The following is a 22,030-nucleotide window of genomic DNA, read 5'->3' on the forward strand; positions in this document are numbered from 1 at the left end:
TTTTGGCCAGTATGGGACGATCAGGAGTACTGTCACCTGATCGTCCTGTATCTTTCTGAGTACAGCTAGGATAAGATAAGTGCTATTGGAGGAAAATCGTAGGCGAGGGACCGTCCCCCATCTCTGACTCAACGCATCGACGCCCTCTGGGTTGTCTGCCGGGTTAAAAGAGTAGAACCTGTCCATCTTCTAGTTCTTCCTGGTTGTGAACAAATCTATCTGGGGTCTGCCCAAGAGCTGACAAAGACAATGGAACACCTCCTTATTTGGTTCCCATTCTGTGGGCTGGATTTTCTGTCTGCTTAGGTAGTCCGCCATGACATTCTGTGACCCCTCGAGAAGGACTGCTGTTACTGATAGAAATGTCTTCTCTGCCCAGGTGAAGATCTTTCTTGCCAGATTCTGGAGTTTCCAGTGTCTGGTCCCCCCTTGGTGGCGGAGGAAGGATACTGCCGTCACGTTGTCCGATAGGACCTTTGCGTGTTGGTCCCGCAGCTGAGTCTAGTTCCATCTTAGGGCTTCCCAAACCGCGAAAAGCTCCTTGCAGTTGGATGATTCGGCCTGTAAGTTCGCTGGCCACTATTCCTGGAGAATCTTTCTTTCCAGGTGAGCGCCCATCCCCACCCACTGGCATTGGTGGTGATAACTATGTGTGACGACTCCTGGAGTGGACCCTCTGGGTCGTGACACCAACCCTCCCAGGGCGAGCTGACCTAGTGAAGACCACCCCCTATACAGGGAGTGTCAGGGACAAGCCCCAGGGGGTGAGGCACCACGACTGCTGGCACCAGGCGGCCGGCTCACAGGAGACATGAGTGGGTGAGTGTGTCTGCAGGAACGTGTAAAGTGTGGACACGGGAACACGTGGTATACAGAGACTTCGTTCGTCCGGGTGTGAGTGAAGCAGGATGCGTGCAAGGAGCACGTCAGAGCACTAAGTCAGGCAGCAGGTGTGCCAGGAGGTGTAACAGAGTACAGGAGCAGGGTGTGTGCCAGAGGGCACAACTGAGCATAAGACAGAGCGCAGGATTGGTATGTGTGCCAGGAGGCACAACAGAGTAAGAGACTGAGTACAGGATCAGAGCATGTACCAGGAGGCACAACTGAGTATGAGACAAAGCACAGGGTCCGAGTGTGTGCCCGGAGGCACAACTGAGTATAAGACAGAGCACGGAATCAGAGTGTGTGCCAGGAGGCACAACCGAGGATGAGACAGAGTACAGTATCAGAGCATGTGCCAAGAGGCACAACAGAGTGCAAGGCAGGGGACCTGAATACAGCGCACAGCCAGGCAGGGACACGGCAGACCAAGCCAGGAAGCACAACAATAATCAGGCACCTCCCCTAGGGGGAGGTCGTCTGATATAGCACATGACTACTACTGGTTCCGAGTCAGGAACTAGCCAGAAAGCACATGACCACTTCAGGTTCCGGGTCAGGTCCTCCATTACCATAGAGAGCACCGAGCCCTATACAGCACTGACAGGAGCACGCAAGCGCAAACGTGACATGTAGGAGGAGACAAGGAACGAGAGCTGCGCGTGCGCACCCGACGGGACCCCCGGAGTGACCGCAGCTCCGGAAGAGATGACGTCAGGACCAAGGTCCCGCCCCCAGGTGAGCACGGCGTGACAGTACCCCCCCCCTTTACGCCCCCTCTTTCTAAAACTGGAGAGGAACTTAGACAAAATCTGGGGTGCGTGGATATTCTCCCTGGGTTCCCATGACCTCTCCTCGGGGCCAAAACCCTTCCAATCGACCAAGAACATGGTTCTCCCTCTTACCTTCTTCATGGCCAAAATGTCATTCACCTCAAACTCATCCCCCAAGCCAACAGGCTGGGGTGTGTGGCCTGGAGAAGGATGAAATCGGTTAAGAACCACAGGTTTTAGGAGAGACACATGGAAGGAATTGGGAATACGGAGTGAAGGAGGCAGCTTCAATTTGTAAGCAACATCATTAATCCGCCTGAGGACCTCAAAAGGACCAATGTAACGGGGACCCAGTTTGTAAGATGGTACCTTAAGGCGGACGTATTTGGTGGAGAGCCACACCTTGTCACCAGGGAGAAATGGAGGAACGTCCAGGCGCCTCTTGTCAGCGTGTAATTTCATTCTGTCCCGTGCTTTCTCGAGAGCGGTTTTGGTCTCCTGCCATACCCTGGAGAACTCCACAGACTGAGAATTGGCAGCAGGTACCCCCGAGACAGGAAGTACCGGTAGAGGCACATTGGGATGCTGTCCAAAGACGATGAAGAAAGGAGACTTGGTAGACGATTCACTGGAGTGATTATTGTAGGCGAACTCAGCCCAAGGAAGTAGACCGACCCAGTCATTCTGATGAAAAATGCCGGAGGTAGGATGTAAGGATCTGGTTGGTACGTTCCACCTGCCCATTGGTTTGGGGGTGATTGGCGGAAGAGAAATCCAATGACACTTTCATGAGTCCGCATAGAGCTCTCCAGAACCGGGAGGTGAATTGGACCCCTCTGTCTGACACGATGTGCTGGGGGAAGCCGTGAATCCTGAAGATATGGGAAATGAAGATCTTCACCAAGTCAGGAGCAGAGGGTAGTCCGGAAAGAGGAATGAAGTGGGCCATCTTTGAAAATCGGTCTACAACCACCAAGACCACAGTACAACCGGAAGAACAAGGCAGATCAGTAATGAAATCCATGGCTATGTGCTGCCATGGAGCTGACGGAATGGGAAGCGGGAACAGAAGACCGGAGGGTGGTTGTCTGGGTATCTTGTTCTGGGTACAAGACGGGCAAGATGCTACAAAGTCTTTAACATCCTGGGAGAGTGAAGGCCACCAATAATGGCGAGAGATTAAGTCCAAAGTCTTTTTGACACCAACGTGGCCGGCAATCTTGGACGAATGCCCCCAATTTAGCACTCGTTTTCGGTTATTCTCAGCCACAAAGGTTCTTCCTGGAGGTAACGTGGTTAACTTGACAGGAGCCACAGTAATTACTTTGGATATATCAATGATATGAGAGGGTTCTTCCTCTGCATCAGACGACAGGAATGATCTTGACAACGCATCCGCTCTAACGTTCTTATCGCCGGGCCGAAAATGTAGCTCAAAGTCAAAGCGGGCGAAGAATAGGGACCACCTGGCTTGCCGAGGATTGAGCCTCTGTGCGGACTGGATGTACGCCAGGTTCTTATGGTCCGTGAAGATCTTGAATGGATGTATGGCACCTTCCAGTAAGTACCTCCACTCCTCCAAGGCCAACTTAATGGCCAATAGGTCTTTGTCGCCAATGGAGTAGTTCTGCTCAGTGGAGGAAAATACTTTAGAAAAGAAGCCACAGGTGACAAAACGTCCAGAAGAGGATTTCTGCAGAAGGACTGCGCCAGCCCCAGTAGAGGATGCGTCCATCTCGAGAGTGAAAGGTCTACTAACCTCAGGTCGGTGAAGCGCCGGAGCAGCGGCGAAGGCTTGTTTCAACGACTGGAAGGCCTCTTCAGCCTCAGAGGGCCAAGCCTTTGGGTTAGCTCCCTTGCAGATAAGGGACGAGATGGGGCGAACCAACGAGGAGAAATGAGGAACGAACTGTCGGTAGTAGTTCGCAAAACCAAGGAAGCGTTGGATTGCCTTCACCCCATGGGGCTGTGGCCAATCGAGGACGGCGGACACTTTTGCCGGATCCATGCGTAGACCTGATTCTGAGATAATGTACCCCAAGAATGGCAGGGACGTTTGCTCGAAGGCACATTTCTCAAGCTTGGCATAAAGGCGGTTCTCCCTCAGGCGCTGGAGGACTTGACGCACATTCTTTCTGTGGGCGGAGAGGTCTGAAGAAAAAACGAGGATGTCATCCAGATAGACTACCACGCAGGAGTACAGCATATCCCGGAAGACGTCATTCACGAACTCCTGGAACACCGCTGGGGCATTGCAGAGGCCGAAGGGCATGACCAAGTACTCGTAGTGACCGTCTCTGGTGTTAAAGGCGGTCTTCTACTCATCCCCGGAACGAATGCCGATCAAGTTGTAGGCCCCACGAAGATCCAGTTTGGTGAAAATTCGAGCTCCTCTAAGTCGGTCAAAGAGCTCCGGGATCAATGGCAATGGGTACTTGTTCTTGACCGTGATATCGTTCAGGCCTTGGTAGTCTATGCAAGGACGGAGGGAGCCGTCCTTCTTTTTTACAAAGAAAAATCCCGCTCCCGCGGGCGAGGAGGACTTACGGGTAAAACCTCTAGCAAGGTTCTCCTGGATATAGTCAGACATAGCTTGGGTCTCAGCAGGGGATAGCGGGTATATCCTACCCCTGGGTGGAGTAGAACCAGGAATGAGGTCAATCGGACAGTCATATGGCCGATGGGGGGGAAGAGTCTCGGCCTCCTTCTTGTCGAAGACATCTGCAAAGGACCAGTAAGCCGATGGCAAACCTGTAGGTGCCGGGGATGGACCGGCAGAGTTCATCGGACGGACGGGCAACAGGCACTTCTCCTGACAGAACAGTCCCCACCGGAGTATCTCGCCCGACCGCCAGTCCAGGGTTGGCTAATGAGTCCGTAGCCAAGGGAGGCCTAGAAGAAGTGTGTGAGACATGGTAGACAAGACGAGGAAGGAGATCTTCTCCAGGTGCAGGGCTCCGATCTGCAGCTCGATCTCTTCGGTGGCCTGGGTAACGGTCTCCTGCACGGACGTACCATTGACCGAAACAATCGACCGAGGAGTCTCCAGGGATCTGACAGGAATCCAGTATTTTTTAACCGCCTCGAGTGTGATAAAATTCCCCTCCGTGCCAGAATCCAGGAAAGCCTCCTCAGAATAACGCTTGGCACCGAAATTCAATAATACGGACACGAGCAGGGGAGGAGAGGAATCACGTACACCTAGGGAGGCCTCTCCTATCAACCCTAGGCGGAGAAGTTTCCCGGCTTCTTGGAGCAGGAACGGAGGAGGTGAGGGGAGCTTCTCTCTCTGGCTAATTCACGGGCACGTTCCTGAAAACGCAGGTAAATGCGTGTCGCCAGTGAGATCAGATCCTCTAAAGAGGTGGGAGTATCCCGACCTGCCAGTACGTCTTTGATCCGACTGGACAGGCCACGCCAAAAGATCCCTACGAGAGCCTCGTTGTTCCAACCGAGTTCGGAGGCCAAGGTACGAAAACGGATGGCATACTGTCCTACCGGTAGCGTACCCTGATGGAGGTTAAAGAGGGACTCGGTGATAGAGGCCAGCCGACCCGGCTCGTCGATTACCTTGCGGAAGGTGTCCAAAAAGGTGGAAAGCTGAGAGACGAGTGGGTCATTGCGCTCCCAGAGGGGGTTCACCCATGCTAACGCCTCCCCCTCTAAGTGTGAAACAATAAAGGCAATTTGGGCGCGCTCAGTGGGATAGTGCTGCGGCAAAAGCTCAAAATGTAACCGGCATTGGTTTAGAAATCCTCGACAAAACTTAGGGTCCCCGCTATATCGGGGTGGCTTGCCGAGGCGCGGCATCGGGTGCGGGGCCGAGGACTGGGCAGAAACGGATTGTATGGCCAACAAACGAGACTCCATGGATTTCAAAAAGACCATAATCCTGGTCTGACTCTCCCGTAGGAACACCAGTTTCTTTTGGATGGAGGTGGTGGCACCAGCGGGGTCCATGGCCTGATTATACTGTGACAACTCCTGGAGTGGACCCTCTGGGTCGTGACACCAACCCTCCCAGGGCGAGCTGACCTAGTGAAGACCACCCCCTATACAGGGAGTGTCAGGGACAAGCCCCAGGGGGTGAGGCACCACGACTGCTGGCACCAGGCGGCCGGCTCACAGGAGACACGAGTGGGTGAGTGTGTCTGCAGGAACGTGTAAAGTGTGGACACGGGAACACGTGGTATACAGAGACTTCGTTCGTCCGGGTGTGAGTGAAGCAGGATGCGTGCAAGGAGCACGTCAGAGCACTGAGTCAGGCAGCAGGTGTGCCAGGAGGTGTAACAGAGTACAGGAGCAGGGTGTGTGCCAGAGGGCACAACTGAGCATAAGACAGAGCGCAGGATTGGTATGTGTGCCAGGAGGCACAACAGAGTAAGAGACTGAGTACAGGATCAGAGCATGTACCAGGAGGCACAACTGAGTATGAGACAAAGCACAGGGTCCGAGTGTGTGCCCGGAGGCACAACTGAGTATAAGACAGAGCATGGAATCAGAGTGTGTGCCAGGAGGCACAACAGAGGATGAGACAGAGTACAGTGTAAGAGTGTGTGCCAGGAGGCACAACAGCGTATGAGACAGAGTACAGTATCAGAGCATGTGCCAAGAGGCACAACAGAGTGCAAGGCAGGGGACCTGAATACAGCGCACAGCCAGGCAGGGACACGGCAGACCAAGCCAGGAAGCACAACAATAATCAGGCACCTCCCCTAGGGGGAGGTCGTCTGATATAGCACATGACTACTACTGGTTCCGAGTCAGGACCTAGCCAGAAAGCACATGACCACTACAGGTTCCGGGTCAGGTCCTCCATTACCATAGAGAGGACCGAGCCCTATACAGCACTGACAGGAGCGCGCAAGCGCAAACGTGACATGTAGGAGGAGACCCGGGGACGAGAGCTGCGAGTGCGCACCTGACGGGACCCCTGGAGTGACCGCAGCTCCGGATGAGATAACGTCGGGACCGAGGTCCCGCCCCCAGGTGAGCATGGCGTGACACTATGCAAGGGGAGGAGAACTAGGGAACGCCCACTTCTAGGTTCTTCGGCAGAGTCCACCATTGTAGAGATCTTTTTCCCGTGAGGGATAAACATATTTTTCTGTCGAGGGAGGACTGGCGTCAATCCCAGACTGATATTTCCTTCTGTAGGGCTCTTGAATGGAACTGTGCCCAGCAGACCACAAGGGATACATGAAGTCATTAGCCCTAAAACCCGCATTGAGGATCTGAAGGAAATCTGGTCCTTCATGAGTTCCTTCACTCTGCTCTGCACCGTTCTCTGCCTTTCTCGAGGTAGGAAGGATGTTCTGAGACTTGAATCCAGTAACACCCCCCAAAAAAATCTTACTCTTTCTTGGGGCCAGGTGTGATTTTACTTTGTTGATGATCCAGCCTAGGGACTCTAGAGTGGTAATAGTCTTCTTCCTGTGATCTTGGAGTCCTTCTGATGATTTTGCCACTAGGAGAAAATAGTCGAGATATGGGATGATTATGATGAATCCCTGATTCCTTAGGAAGGCCACCACTTCTGCGACAAGTTTGGTAACGACTCGGGGAGCTGAGGCAAGGCCGAAAGGAAGGCACTGAAACTGAAAGTGGCAGGTCCTGCTCTGAATCTTTACCACGAACCTCAGGTATCTCTGGGTAGCTGGATGAATCGGGACCTGATTATAGGCTCCTTTTAGATCGATGGTGCACATTAGGGCCTCCTTGTCTATGAGGTGAACCGTGGACCTCACTGACTCCATCCTGAATCTCTTGTAAGTAACCCAGGCGTTTAAGGGTTTTAAGTTTATTATTGTATGTGACTCTCCCGATGGTTTTATGATGGAAAACAGGGACGAGTAGTGACCCTTGCCTGTCCCCGCTTGGAGTACCGGAACTATGACGGCCGAATTTTTTAGATCGGTCAGGTCTGATCACATGGGAGATCCTAACTCCATCATAAGGGGAGCAATGGTTCGCTCGGGGGGGGGGGGTGGGAGGGGTAAAGAACTCTATAATATAACCCTCCGATATGGTCTTTAGGAAGCACTGGTTCTGGGTGCCCCGAGACTACTTCTGCGCAAAATGACTGAGGCGCCCCCCCGTCCCGGATGGCATCATTGCCTTCTCGACCTTGAGCCTGATCCCAACAGGGAACTTCTACTTTTTCCGCCTCTACTGTGGGTACTGTTGTAAGGACCCCTAGAGGATTTTCCCTGGCTCCTGTACTCTGTCTCCTAAAGGTACCAGGCCTATGACAGGGCTGAGTCTTTTTGACTTTCTCCTCAGGAAACCCCTTCTATGTATTAGAGGCCTTTCTAAAATGTCATCCAGGGCCAGGCCAAAAATTCTTAGCCCAGAAAAGGGAATGGAACAGAGCTTGTTTTTTGAAGCCCCATCCCCAGACCAGGTTTTTAACCAAATGGCTCTGCGAGCTGCATTTAAGAGAGAGCTGTTCCTAGCCGCGAATCTTACAGATTCCACTGAGGACTCAGCAAGGACAGCCATTGCCGATTTCATTAGAGGCAGGGAGGCCAAGATCTCCTCTCTTGGTCAGGTGTTCCTCCAGTTGCCCCATCCATAGAAACATGGATCTGGCAACTGAAGTGGCGGTTATATTTGTCTTCATTAGTGCCGCTGATGACTCCCAAGCTCTTTTTAGCAGTTTGTCCGCCTTTCTGTCCACAGGGTCTTTTAAGCTGGACAAATCTTCAAATGGGATGGAAGTCTTTTTGGCTACTTTTGCCACTGGCACGTTGATCTTAGGGATCTCTTCCCAGTTTCTTATGTCCTCTGGATCAAAAGGCAGACGTCTCCTAAAATCCCAAGTTAATAGAAGACGCCTCTCCGCGTCCTCCCATTCTTCCAGCGCCATAGCCCGGATGTGGTCATTTACTGGGAACACACGTTGTTTCTGTGCGCTAAGTCCCCCGAACATTAAGTCCTGTCTGGACTGTGGCCTCGGGGTTTCCTCCACCCGCATCCTGTCTCTTACTGCCCGGACCAGCTCATCCATATCATCAGATGAGAACAGATATCTTCTGCCTCGTTCCTTTGAAAAAACCACCCCTTCTTCCAGGTCGGAAACCAGGGAGGATTCCTCGTCTGAACTCGGATCTCTCTCCCCTCTAGCCCTCTTGACACTAGGGCCTGGGCTACTAGGGAGACTGGACATGGAGGCCTGCACCTCTTCCCGGATCAGGGATCTCATCTCAGATAGGAGGGATTTTTGTTCCTCTCTCACAACCCTGCTGGTGCATGTATCACAGAGTGTTCTGCCATGCTTGTCAGGCAGCTTTACGTGGCACACCGGGCATTTTCTGGATTTTGTGGTAGCTTTTCCAAGATTGTTTTGGTGCAGATACGGGCACTGGTGTGGGTCCTTTTTCCTGTGCGGTGTAAGAAAGGGACCTGTCAGGGCTGTGGATAGGGAGAGCAGGTTTGCGCACAGTGCACTTACCCCTCCCTGCTCGGTTCCCTCCATGGCTGCTGCGACCGCTTGCTGCGTCCTGCCCTCTGCGAGATTCAGGTGAGCCTCCACTGCCTGTTTCGCTGTACCACGCGTTCTCCCTTGGAACGCACGCCAGCCTCTCTTTCCGTTGCACCTCCAGAAGCGCGTCAACCTTCTCCCTACTTCCGGTATGGAGCTCAGATGTGCCGGCCGGTGTCCGAGCCAAGAGCCTTCCCTGCGGGAGGAAGTGGCTATAACCCAGGAGCCTCGTCCGCTCGCTGGTCTTTGGGGCTGAGGGACTCCCGCCCAGGAGAGTGTCAGCCCTGGGCCACTTGAAAGGGAAAAGGTTTGGACTGGCCGCCCGATCCCCCTGAGCCCTCCCTGTAAGCCGAACTTCTTCGGATCCAATCTCTTGTGCGTCCCTCCTTGCAGGGAAAGGAAAAACACTGAGGGAATAAGGGTGGGGAGGGGCGGGCCTTTTAACCTGTTGTGCGTTTCCTGTCCCTTTAAGGAGGAGGAGGATGTCCTCCATGGCGCTGTCAGGAGGGACATCCAGGAAATTTGGTCTGCACACAGATACAATTACTGTAAATAGAAAAAAAAAATGACATTTTAAATCCACAAACATTATTACCGTGGTCTGTGTCTGTTCCCACTGTGCTTTTCTTTTGGATAGCTTCCATTGCTAGTTTCATAACTGAAAGAAAATCCAGTATAGGCGGCCATAACAGGATGCTTTCAGCTCCACCTTCATTAGAAATAAAAGAGTAGATATACGACTGTTAATCAGGTTACATGTTTGTCATTGTAATATTTATATCATATTCCATTTATGATATGACTCTTTATGGTTTTGGGTTTTTTTAAACAAACTTTATTTCAAATTTTCATTAACAATGCACCGTTTCATATATTAAAACGTATTTCCAATAAACAGGCAATAACTTAGCCTATCCTCCTCCCATCCAACCCTCCCTTAAGCAAACCCTATTCATCGTACATTTTCGGTAACCCCCCCTCGCAACTTCGCACACACTTTATGCCTAGACCACTTGGAAAACACAGATTATAAGCACCACCTCTGTGATATAGCACCACATGTTTTATCCCCCGTCCCCACCCAGACCTTACATCTCACCTTCATTAATCACCTTCAATTTCCCCAAATTGCCATGGATATCTTCCAATATATACCATTCTGTATACTTAAAGGGAGTTACTATTTTCCTTATTTCCTCTTCACCGCACTGTTGTACTATGAAATTCCTCCATTTTTTGCAAAATTTACCCGTCAGGCCCTCCTTATTCCTTTCCGCCTCCAGCTGTTCGATTCTGAGTAATGATTTAATCTGCCTCAACACCTCTTCCTCTGACGGCACACTTCCTTCCAGCCATTTGGACAATAAAGCCCTTTTGCCTATCATAGCCACTCCATGAAACAATTTTGGTAATTTGGGCCTCTGGTCACCCCCTCCTGCTATTATTTGCCCCTTGTTCCTATAATGGAAGATCCACAGCAATGGATCCATTTCGACTTCCACACTCCCCACTTTTTGTATAAATGTTTGCAATCTTTTCCAGAATTTCTGGCTCTCTGGGCATTGCCAGATCCCATAAAACAGGTCCGTTTTTGGCCATTTACATTTGGGACAATGGATCACTCTGCTTATCTGTTGTGTGTTTGGGATGTTAAAACCATAGATTGCTCTATGCATCAACCGAAATTGTGTATCCCTCCACCCTTCATTAATCACCTCCTTCCTCATTGTCATCCACCCCTGCAATATCTTGTCCCCCACTTCGACGTCCTCTAATTGTCTTGCCCATGCTCTCCAGATTTGTTCTGGGCATATTGGAATCAAAACCTCCCTCATAGCTTTATATAAAGCTGAAATAGTATTCTCATGTCTATCTTTCATAATAATTCGGTCCATGTCATTTGTCACCTGTTCCATACTAACATCCCTCAATTGTGACATTAACCCTTTTTCTATCTGTTTGTATTGAAGGATTTGGAATGTGGATAGCCCATATTTTGTCACGATTTCCTGGTATGTCAGCCACCTGTTCTCCGTTTCATGTAATAGATCCGTCACCCCTTCTATCCCCTTACTCCTCCATTCTGAAAATAATTTATTGTCCCTTCCCGCTGGGAAATCTGGGAATTTCCATATATTTAGATGTTTGGAGATTCTCCAGGACAAACCGAATTTTTTCCTTACTGCTTTCCAAGCCATCACCGTATCTCTACATACCAGTGAGTGTTTGATTTTCTTCGGTATGTCAGCCAATGACGTGTGAAGTAATGCCCCCAAATCCCAGGGTCTACAGAACTCACTCTCTAAACGTATGTCTGAGTGTCCGTTTGTCTTCCTTAACCAGTCTATGACGTGCCTCATCAGGCATGCCAAGTTATACCCTCTAATATTTGGCATTTTGATGCCTCCTTTTTCCAAAGATTGCATTAATTCTTCCGTTTTGATTCTCGGTCTTTTCCCCCTCCACAAGAATGTCGAGGATGCTTTATTCAGTCTATTTATGTCTGTATGCTTCAATAACATGGGGATTGTCTGCATTGGGTAGAGTAACTTTGGAAAACTCATCATCTTCAAAAGATGATTTCTACCTAGTAATGATAGCGGTAGCCCCTCCCACATCCCTAGTTCCCATTCTATTTTTTGTATCAAAGGTTTGTAGTTCAATTCGTATATTGACGCTGTTGTACGTCCCATCTGTATTTCCAAATATTTAAGGTGAGACCGTGCTATCGGTATCCCAGAGATGCCATCTCTTGTTCCATCGGCAACCATCAATTTCATCTTTTGCTCACACAGAAACAAAATTTCACACTTTACTCTGTTCAATTTAAAGCCTGATAATCCCCCAAACTCCTCTGTTGTGTCACTTTTGGGAGATCCCTCTGAGGGTTGTTCATAAATAGTATGATATCATCCGCAAATAGGGCTGAACGCAATTGTTCCTTCCCGACCCTAATACCTTCAAAACAATCTCCTTCATTTAACAGTCTAGACAATGGCTCAATGGCCAGATTAAACAGGAGGGGTGACAGTGGACATCCCTGTCTAGTCCCTTTGCTCAATGGGAAAGATCTCGACAGGAACCCGGGCGTCGCCACCCTCGCCTGAGGATTCGCATACAATACCCCTATGAATGTACGAAAGGCTCCCCGTATCCCCATGTTGTCTAGTACCGTCTCCAGCCATGACCACCCCACGCTATCAAACGCTTTCTCAGCATCAAGTGTGACCATGGCTGGACACTCCTCCTTTTGAAGATCCCTATGTCTAATGGCATCCATTACCAGCATAGCCCTCCGCACATTCGTCACCGCTGCCCTCCCCTTAACGAACCCCGATTGTGCCGGTGATATTAAGTTTGGTAGTATCTCCGCCAATCTATTGGCCATCAATTTGGCCAAGATTTTGAGATCTTGGTTTATCAATGAGATTGGCCTATAGTTTGCTGGGTTGTCTAGATTTCTGTCCCCCTTGGGTATCAATTTTATGTACGCAGTGTTAAGGTGTCCCGAAATTCCCCCTCCTCCCATTATTTTGTTATACATTCTAGTCAGGATCGGTGCTACCTGCTCTCTCATTACTTTATAAAATTCCCCATTAAACCCGTCAGGTCCCGGTGCCTTGTGTACGTTCAGATCTCCTATTACCGTCTGTACTTCTTCTAATGTTATTTATGCGTTCAATCTAGACAGCTCTTCCGCATTGATTTGCGTGAGTTTTATGCTTTTCAACCAGTCATTTTCCCTGCCAACCGTCTCTTCCCCCTTACTATATAATTTTGCATAATAATCCCCCAGAATCTCGGTAATCTCTTGTGGGCTTGTGGATTTGCTCCCGTCCGGTCTAGTCATGTTAGTTATCAAAGTCATTGGTCGTCGCCCTTTTGCCAGATTGGCCAATAGTCTCCCTGCCTTATTGCCAAATTTGTGTAAATCAACTTCCTGTTGTGATCGTATCAGATCCTCCCTTTTCCCCGCCCAGGATTGAAATTCCTGTCTTGCTGCTTTCCACTCCTCCTTTGCCTCTTGTGTCTTGTTTTCTAGATACCATGTATACTTCTCTCTGAGGGTCTCACTTGCAGCCTGGTATTGTTTGTGGGTATGTTTCCTAAGTTTAGCTACATGTCCCATCAATCTTCCCCTTAATACTGTTTTTGCTGCTTCCCAGAACAACATTATATCCGCCTCATGTTCACTATTGTTTCTGCTATAGTCTTCCCACCATTCTTTCAGTGTTTTGGCAAATTCCTTGTCTCTAAGTAGAAACGACGGAAACCTCCACAAGTAGTCCGTCCCCCTCAGTGTTGTATCAGTGATTTCTAGAAGCACCGGGCTGTGATCCGATATCACCATATCTCCAATAGCCACATCCCTTACCCTATGCATCAGAAATTGGTCTGCCAAAATGTAATCAATCCTGGACCACGCTTCGTGTGGATGCGAGTAATGAGAGTATTCCCGGTCATTTGGGTGAAGCATTCTCCAACTATCTTTTAAATTTGTGTCCTCCAAAAGCTTGACCATTAATCCTTTTACCTCCCTAATCGGTCTGCCGTCGTCTCTACTATATCTCTTATCTTCCCCCCTTGAAACCACTGCATTAAAGTCCCCTCCGACTATCCGTTTGAGTTCTGTGTCTTTTCCCAATTCAGTAGTGATAAAGTTAAAAAATGAAGTTTGTTCATTGTTAGGGGCGTATATGTTATATATATCAAACTCTCCCTGTGGACTGGTAAGCTTGATGTGAATATACCTCCCTTCTTCATCATTGTTCTGAGACACTATCGTGTGATTAAAATTTTTGTTAATTAGAATCATCACCCCTGCCTTTCGTCCCAGGGAGCCTGACCCAACTACTTTTCCCACCCATAGTTTCTGCATACGGAAGAAATCCCCCTGGGGTAGGTGTGTCTCCTGTAGTAATGCTATATAGACTTTCAGTCTTTTGCGTTGCCTCAATATCATCATGCGTTTATGTGGTGACTTCAGTCCTTTCACATTCCATGTCACTATTCTAACCATTGTCCCAATTTCTCAAGTATTTCACGTCGACATGTGGTCTTTCATATGTGTGGTATTGTGATCCCTCCAAGCATTCGGTGTGCCCATAACGTTGCTTTCCCTGAACCCATCTGCTCATCCTAAATCTATTATCAACTAACAACCCCTCAACTATCCCCCCTTTACAGTCAATCGTCTCTTCACTTCCATTTTTTCTGTGATGCTCCTGGCTCCGCAATTCCCTCTCAGCTCACTGATTAGTAATTACCCATAGCCTATCCCCCATTCTTCTGCTCCCCACCATATCAAGGCAAGGCCTTCTTGGTCAATAATCTTGTCAACATACAATACCCCCTCCCTCCTTTCCCATACACCTTGTTCGGTGCCTCTGAACCCAGTCTCCCTCTCCTTCCTACCGGTATGGTCCTCCCAGCACCCAATAGAGAGACTCGGAAGAGAAGCCCGGACCCCCATGAACGCCAAAGCTCCTCCACCCCCCAAAGTATGTAGGATCTCGGGATCCATAGAGACCAGATAGCAGGGGAGAACCAAAGTGATGGATCAAGAAAAGGAAGAAAAAAAAAAAAATGTCCACCTCTACTTTCCATCATTCCCCCCTCCCACAGGTCCCCCAGTTCGGTCCAAAGTGATATATCTTCTCAAAGTCTCTCTCAAGGCGCTCCTCTGCCTCGGTCTCCAGATTTGCGTGACGGCGATCTTCTTTCCTTGGGATTCCTCGTATGGAGCTCCGTCCCCTCCTCTCTCCTCTCCCTCCATTCGTTCTGGCCCTCTTCTCGAACCTCCCCCTCACTTTCCCCACATCGACCACCCCTCCTCCCCGAAGATTTTCTTGTCTGGTCACTTTCCACTGCCTCCTCCATCCATTTCTCCGCCTCTTTCAAGTCCTTTGTCACAAAAAAAGATCCATCTTGTCTTGTCACTCTCAGTAGGGCAGGGTAGAGCAACTGGAACTTTATACCTTTGCGGTACAGTGTAGTGCAGATCTTGCTGAAGGTCTTCCTTTTCCGGGTGACCTCTGCCGAATAGTCTCCAAATATCAATACTTTATGTCCTTGTAAAAACAATGGGATCCTCCTTCCTCTAAATGCTCGCAGTAACTCTTCTTTGTCCTTATATTCCAGGTATTTTATTATGACTTGGCGCGGTCTGGCTGTGCCAGTCGTCCCCGCGTTGTATTCCTTTCCGCTCGTTCTCCACATGCTTGGACTCTCTCTTACAGGACCCACTCTGTGCGCTCTTTCCACTCTGCACTTATATGTCAGACCCAGCACCTTGGGGAGCTCTATTTCACAAATGTTATCCAATTGTCGCATGCTTATAGATTCCGGCAACCCCATCAGCCTTAAATTGCTCCTCCTGGATCGGTTTTCCAAATCCTCCAGTTTGTCTTTTATAGCCTGGGAGCCCTCCACCATCTCCTTCAACTGCTCCTTTAATGTTATCACCTCGTCCTCTGCAGTTGATATTCTTTGTTCCGCCTCTGCCATCCTGGTTCCCTGCTGTGTGACCTGTTCTTTAATGGAGGATAGCACAGCCCCCACCATAGCCTCCAGGGACTCTTTTATCCTGTCTGCCAGGTGCGCTGCCACTGCCCCAGCCAAACGGTCATAGTCTATATGCATGCCTGTTATCTGGCTGCTCTGCTGGGCTGCCGACTTTTCGATCTGCCTCTCCCCCTCCTCCTCCACCAGGCTCTGCTCACCTTCCTGCAGACCGCTGTATCCCGCGTCTGCCGCTATTTTATGGTCCCGTGCTGTGTGGTCTCCCTCTGCAGCTCCTTGCTTTAAGTGCTTGCCGCCACTCCGGAGAAGGTACCGCTCCATATTCCGATATCTCCTACTCCCTGCCTCTCGCTTTCCACTGTCTCTCATGGCCGTGGGGTGTTCTGTGCCGGTCTTTGTAGCTGAGGGTTGCACGGAGCTCTGTCTCCCGCGTCCTCACATCACAGCGCCGGAACCGGAAGTCTGGTTTTGTTTTTAAACCAAAGGTCTCTTTTCATATGATATTTCAGAATAAGCTATTGTGTGTGTACATGAGGAATACTATTTCTGGTCATTATGTGACTTCGAATTTTTTACCAGTTCTCCCCTCTGCAGGCTCTCTCTAAGTTCAGTTGTCTCTGAATTAGTGGAGGAGTCAAGCTGCTATGATTTCTCCAATAAACAACAAAGAGAGACATGAGGCATTTCTACTCTCCCGTGTTTATGCAACACATGTTCTGAAGCAGCAGCATGCAGGACATTATGCTGCAGTACTGAGCAGTGTAACTGTGAATCCAGCTCTGAGGCGAGAGAAAAAGTAGAAACCATTAGCACAATATGTCTCACTCTGCTTTACCTCACTTTTCCGCCTCTTCAAAAGAAAACAAAACAACTGTAATCTGATGCCTCAGTCAGATGGCATTGCCCCTTGTCAAGACGAGGGATTTTTGTCAATTTGTCAGAGTTAATTATGAGATCAGGAGGCAACAGGAAGGAGAAGTGGTTCATAAGTGCAGAAAGAAACATATTTCTCTTATTTTGTAGGCCATTAAAATGAAAATAGTATTTCACCTTTTTTTTCCATACTAACCTTCAACCTTGGGGAGCTTGAAAAAAGAATGTGTAAAAATGCGGTTGCAGTGTTAAATGCAATATGCTTCAAATCTGCATAAAAAATGCATAAAAAAGGGTCAAAATGCATTAAAGTGATCATTTGATAGCAGATTGCTATTGGACATTTTGTTGCAGCTCCATAAAAAGCACAACTGACGAAAAGTAGTGTTTTTGCATTTGGGTCATGGCCATAACGTGTAGTCATAAGCTGAATCTTTCCCATTGCAATTTGGTAAACAAAATGAAAGGCTTTCTCAATTTTATGAAAATGAGAGTTTCCAATTCAGTCCTTGATGTCATGTGTAAAATACATCCATAGCATAAGGGAAGCAATGTCTTAAAGGACATCTGTCATGTGAAAAAAACACTATTGCCCTGGGATTATGGGGTTAATCTGCAGGTTAATAGCCTTTTGATACCATGTGGACACTGCACTGAAAGGCCGGCTGCTGGCAGGAAATTAACTTTATTCCTCCTGGCAGCCTCCGGCTGGCCTCAGTCAGAGGTACAGCTGACACAGCTTTAGTCAATGCTCAGTACATAGTGAGCGGCAGCTGTAACCACACCCACCCAGCACTGACTGACAGCAGACTCAGCAGTGCATCAGTACAGAGATGTAAAGTCAGTCAGCACCGTGGCGTGGTTCTAGTGGCTGCTAACGGTGTGCTGAGCGGTGACTGACGCTGAGTCTCTATAACAAAGTACGAGGCTGCAGGGAGGAATAAAGTGAATTTCCTCCCAGTAACCATGCTTTCAGGACAATGGTGGCACAGCGTCTGAACATTATTAGCCTCCACATTAACCCCATATCTGCAGGTTAATAGCCTTTTTTCTCTCATGACAGGTTCCCATTAAGTTCACATATGGGGTCTTCCTTCAGTAGAACTGAATTTGTTGATGTTAAACATTTTTCCTATGTGTTCTCTTGAATATATAACGATGGATGCATACTGTACGTGGCCCCATATATACACCACATGTAGGACCTGATCAGCATTCAGCCTCAGACGCTTGTTTTCACATACATGTTCTACCCAATTTTCAAGGATAAAATACATATCAATAGTTTGTGGATATTCTGATGTATATAGCCTGCAAAAAAACAAAAACAAACTAATTTATCTGTTTTTGATTCAAGACTGTGGGTCAGTGAAATGCTTGGACAGCTGATGGCATCCTATTTGTTCATTTAATGATCCTTACAAGAGAAAGGGCTTTGTCTCAATATTTCTACAGCCATTAGTGATGGTAAAAAAATTGTCGCTCTGACCAAACTGCTGAAAATCTGATCCAGCACCCTGAGGGTGTGTGCACACGCTGCGGATCCGCAGCAGTTTTTGCTGCGATGTACAGTACCATTATTCCCTATGGGAATAAAAAACCGCAGTGCAGATGGTGCGGATTTTTCCGCGCAGTTTTCCTGCGGTTTTTAAACCGCAGAAATTGCAGAAAGAATTGACATGTCAATTCTTTCTGCGGATTCCGCTGCGGTTTGCCATCTCCTCCATTGTGGAGATGAAAAACCGCAGGGCAAAACCGCAGAGCAATCCGCAGGTCTTTTGACCTGCAGATTTACCTGCGGATTTTACAAAATCCACGCGGCCAAATCCGCACCCCAATCTGCAGTGTGTGCACATACCCTGACACTTTTGCTTTTGAGAAAAATCATTGATGCTTTAATGAGGTCTAAAGCCCACGGTGACAGAAAAATTGCCCATATGGAAAATTGCCCACACAGAAAATTGCCCACACAGAAAATTGCCAATTGCATCATCACAAAGTTTCAGATCTATGATATTTGAGGTGCAAGGTGAGGATGTTCACATGATATGTGAAAAATGCCCAAAGAAAATTGCACACAGACATAAATACCCACAGAAAAACAGTAGCGAGTTTTAGGTGAGATGCTCTGCAAGACAGAGAGCAGCATAGATCTATAGGTTAAATGCTCTGGAGGACAGAGAAAACACAGAATGACAAATGTGCAGAAATACCCTGCAGTAACAAATATGACAGTAATCAGCAAGTGCTGGTAAAAAGATGGCAACAAATACAGGGTATTTAGTGGATACGTTTTTTTGCAAAAACAAAAACGGGGATAGTATGCAAGTATACGTGAGATGCTCTGCAGGGCAGAAGAATAGTATAGAATTATAGGTTAAATGCTCTGCAGGACAGAGGGATAGTATACAGGCATAGGTTAAATGCTCTGCAGGGCAGGAAAATAATATACAATTAGAGGTGAGATGCTCTGCAGGGCAGGGGGATAGTATACAGGTATAGGTGAGATGCTCTGCAGGACAGGGGGATAGTATACAGGTATAGGTGAGATGCTCTGCAGGACAGAGAATAGTATAGAATTATAGCATTTAACTGCTCTGCAGGACAGGGAGATAGTATACAGGTACAGGTGAGATGCTCTGCAGGGCAGGAGAATAATATAGAATTCTAGGTGAGATGCTCTGCAGGACGGGGATAGTATACAGGTATAGGTGAGATGCTCTGCAGGACAGGGGGATAGTATACAGGTATAGGCGAGATGCTCTGCAGGACAGGGGGATAGTATACAGGTATAGGTGAGATGCTCTGCAGGACAGGGGGATAGTATACAGGTATAGGTGAGATGCTTTGCAGGACAGGGGGATAGTATAGAATTATAGGCTAAATGCTCTGCAGGACAGGGGGATAGTATACAGGCATAGGTGAGATGCTCTGCAGGGCAGGAGAATAATATAGAAGTCTAGGTGAGATGCTTTGCAGGGCAGGAGAATAATATAGAAGTCTAGGTGAGATGCTCTGCAGGACGGGGATAGTATACAGGTATAGGTGAGATGCTCTGCAGGACTGTGGGATAGTATGCAGGTATAGGTGAGATGCTCTGCAGGACAGTGGGATAGTATACAGGTATAGGTGAGATGCTCTGCAGGACAGTGGGATAGTATACAGGTATAGGTGAGATGCTCTGCAGGGCAGGAGAATAATATAGAATTCTAGGTGAGATGCTCTGCAGGACAGGGGGATGCTCTGCAGGACAGGGGGATAGTATACAGGTATAGGTGAGATGCTTTGCAGGACAGGGGGATAGTATAGAATTATAGGTTAAATGCTCTGCAGGACAGGGGGATAGTATACAGGCACAGGTGAGATGCTCTGCAGGGCAGGAGAATAATATAGAAGTCTAGGTGAGATGCTCTGCAGGGCAGGAGAATAATATAGAAGTCTAGGTGAGATGCTCTGCAGGACGGGGATAGTATACAGGTATAGGTGAAATGCTCTGCAGGACTGTGGGATAGTATGCAGGTATAGGTGAGATGCTCTGCAGGACAGTGGGATAGTATACAGGTATAGGTGAGATGCTCTGCAGGGCAGGAGAATAATATAGAATTCTAGGTGAGATGCTCTGCAGGACAGGGGGATAGTATACAGGTATAGGTGAGATGCTCTGCAGGACAGGGGGATAGTATACAGGTATAGGTGAGATGCTCTGCAGGACAGGGGGATAGTATACAGGTATAGGTGAGATGCTCTGCAGGACAGGGGGACAGTATACAGGTATAGGTGAGATGCTCTGCAGGACAGAAGCACATTTGCTTCTGCTTTTTGAGGGCAGGAGTCATGATAATGTTCTGTTGGTTCTTGAACTACGTTGTCATCTTTTGTTTTGAGACTTGAATGGCACTCTGAAGAGTGATGCAGTCGGCATTTCCAAGTCACCACTGTGTTGATAGTATGAAATGCAAGATATTAAAACCCCAAGTAAATCATAACTTTGTTGTTCCTCTGGCTAGAATACTTTAGATGAACTCAAAATACACTTTTATTTTAAAGAAATTAAAAAATATGGGGACAGAGCTATTAAAGTACATGCTTTAACTAACCAAAACCCAATTGGCTGGCACAGCAGGAAAGCCATTGTTCACTGGGGTTGTAATAAAAGGAATGACACGATTGCCAATTTGAAACAATGGGGATGGGGAAGCGCTGGAAGGAACATGTGAAATAATGTCAATAAGGAAACCCAGTTGACTTCCATGGGCTCCATTGAACTACAATACAGCACAGGTAGCAAAGAAAATGCAGAATGGATTTCACCACAGGTCTCTGGGCCCAGCTTACTTCTCCGGGTTCTACAGGTTCGGGTCACTGATACCTAGTCCCAGAGGACAGATTCTGTTCTTACGAGCTGTCAGTCCACTGTGCTAAAAATAATTCCACTCTCAGTGTGGTGTGTATGGGCCAAGAGAACCTTAATCAAATCCATTCTGCATTTTCTTTCATCCTATGCCTGCTTACACCTGCAGTATACACTCACTGGCCACTTTATTAGGTACACCTGTCCAACTGTGTGTTAAGACTTAATTTCTAATCAGCCAATCACATGGCGGCAACTCAGTGCATTTAGGCATGTAGACATGGTCAAGACAATCTCCTGCAGTTCAAACCGAGCATCAGTATGGGGAAGAAAGGTGATTTGAGTGCCTTTGAACGTGGCATGATTGTTGGTGCCAGAAGGGCTGGTCTGAGTATTTCAGAAACTGCTGATCTACTGGGATTTTCACGCACAACCATCTCTAGGGTTTACAGAGAATGGTCCGAAAAAGAAAAAAAATCCAGTGAGCGGCAGTTCTGTGGCCGGAAATGCCTTGTTGATGCCAGAGGTCAGAGGAGAATGGGCAGACTGGTTCGAGCTGATAGAAAGGCAACAGTGACTCAAATTGCCACCCGTTACAACCAAGGTAGGCAGAAGAGCATCTCTGAACGCACAGTGCGTCGAACTTTGAGGCAGATGGGCTACAGCAGCAGAAGACCACACTGGGTACCACTCCTCTCAGCTAAGAACAGGCATCTGATGGCTACTTTCAGCAGGATAATGCGCCATGTCATAAAGCTCGAATCATCTCAGATTGGTTTCTTGAACATGACAATGAGTTCACTGTACTCAAATGGCCTCCTCAGTCACCAGATCTCAATCCAATAGAGCATCTTTGGGATGTGGTGGAACGGGAGATTCGCATCAGGGATGTGCAGCCGACAAATCTGCGCCAACTGTGTGATGCCATCATGTCAATATGGTCCAAAATCTCTGAGGAATGCTTCCAGCACCTTGTTGAATCTCTGCCACGAAGAATTGAGGCAGTTCTGAAGGCAAAAGGGGGTCCAACCCGTTACTAGCATGGTGTACCTAATAAAGTGGCCAGTGAGTGTATGTGTATGATACATAACTATGTAGGATCTGTTCATTCTTACTCAGTAGTCATAAGTGGACAGGGAAATAAGTGCA

At 48.2% G+C, this 22,030-nt stretch overlaps 1 protein-coding gene across 1 annotated transcript in view; it reads right to left on the reverse strand.

The window, feature by feature from the left end:
• FLACC1 (flagellum associated containing coiled-coil domains 1) overlaps positions 1-22,030 on the reverse strand; it is a 125,407-nt gene that overhangs the window by 101,587 nt on the left and 1,790 nt on the right. The window contains exon 2 of the mRNA XM_073551492.1: positions 9,731-9,844. Coding sequence (XP_073407593.1) covers positions 9,731-9,822 — 92 coding nt within the window. The 5' untranslated portion in view covers positions 9,823-9,844. The remainder of the gene's footprint in view (positions 1-9,730; positions 9,845-22,030) is intronic.

This window comes from Dendrobates tinctorius, unplaced genomic scaffold (genome assembly GCF_039654945.1).
Source record: "Dendrobates tinctorius isolate UK_male_01 unplaced genomic scaffold, ASM3965494v1 ptg000177l, whole genome shotgun sequence".
In the NCBI taxonomy this organism is placed as follows: Eukaryota; Metazoa; Chordata; class Amphibia; order Anura; family Dendrobatidae; genus Dendrobates; species Dendrobates tinctorius.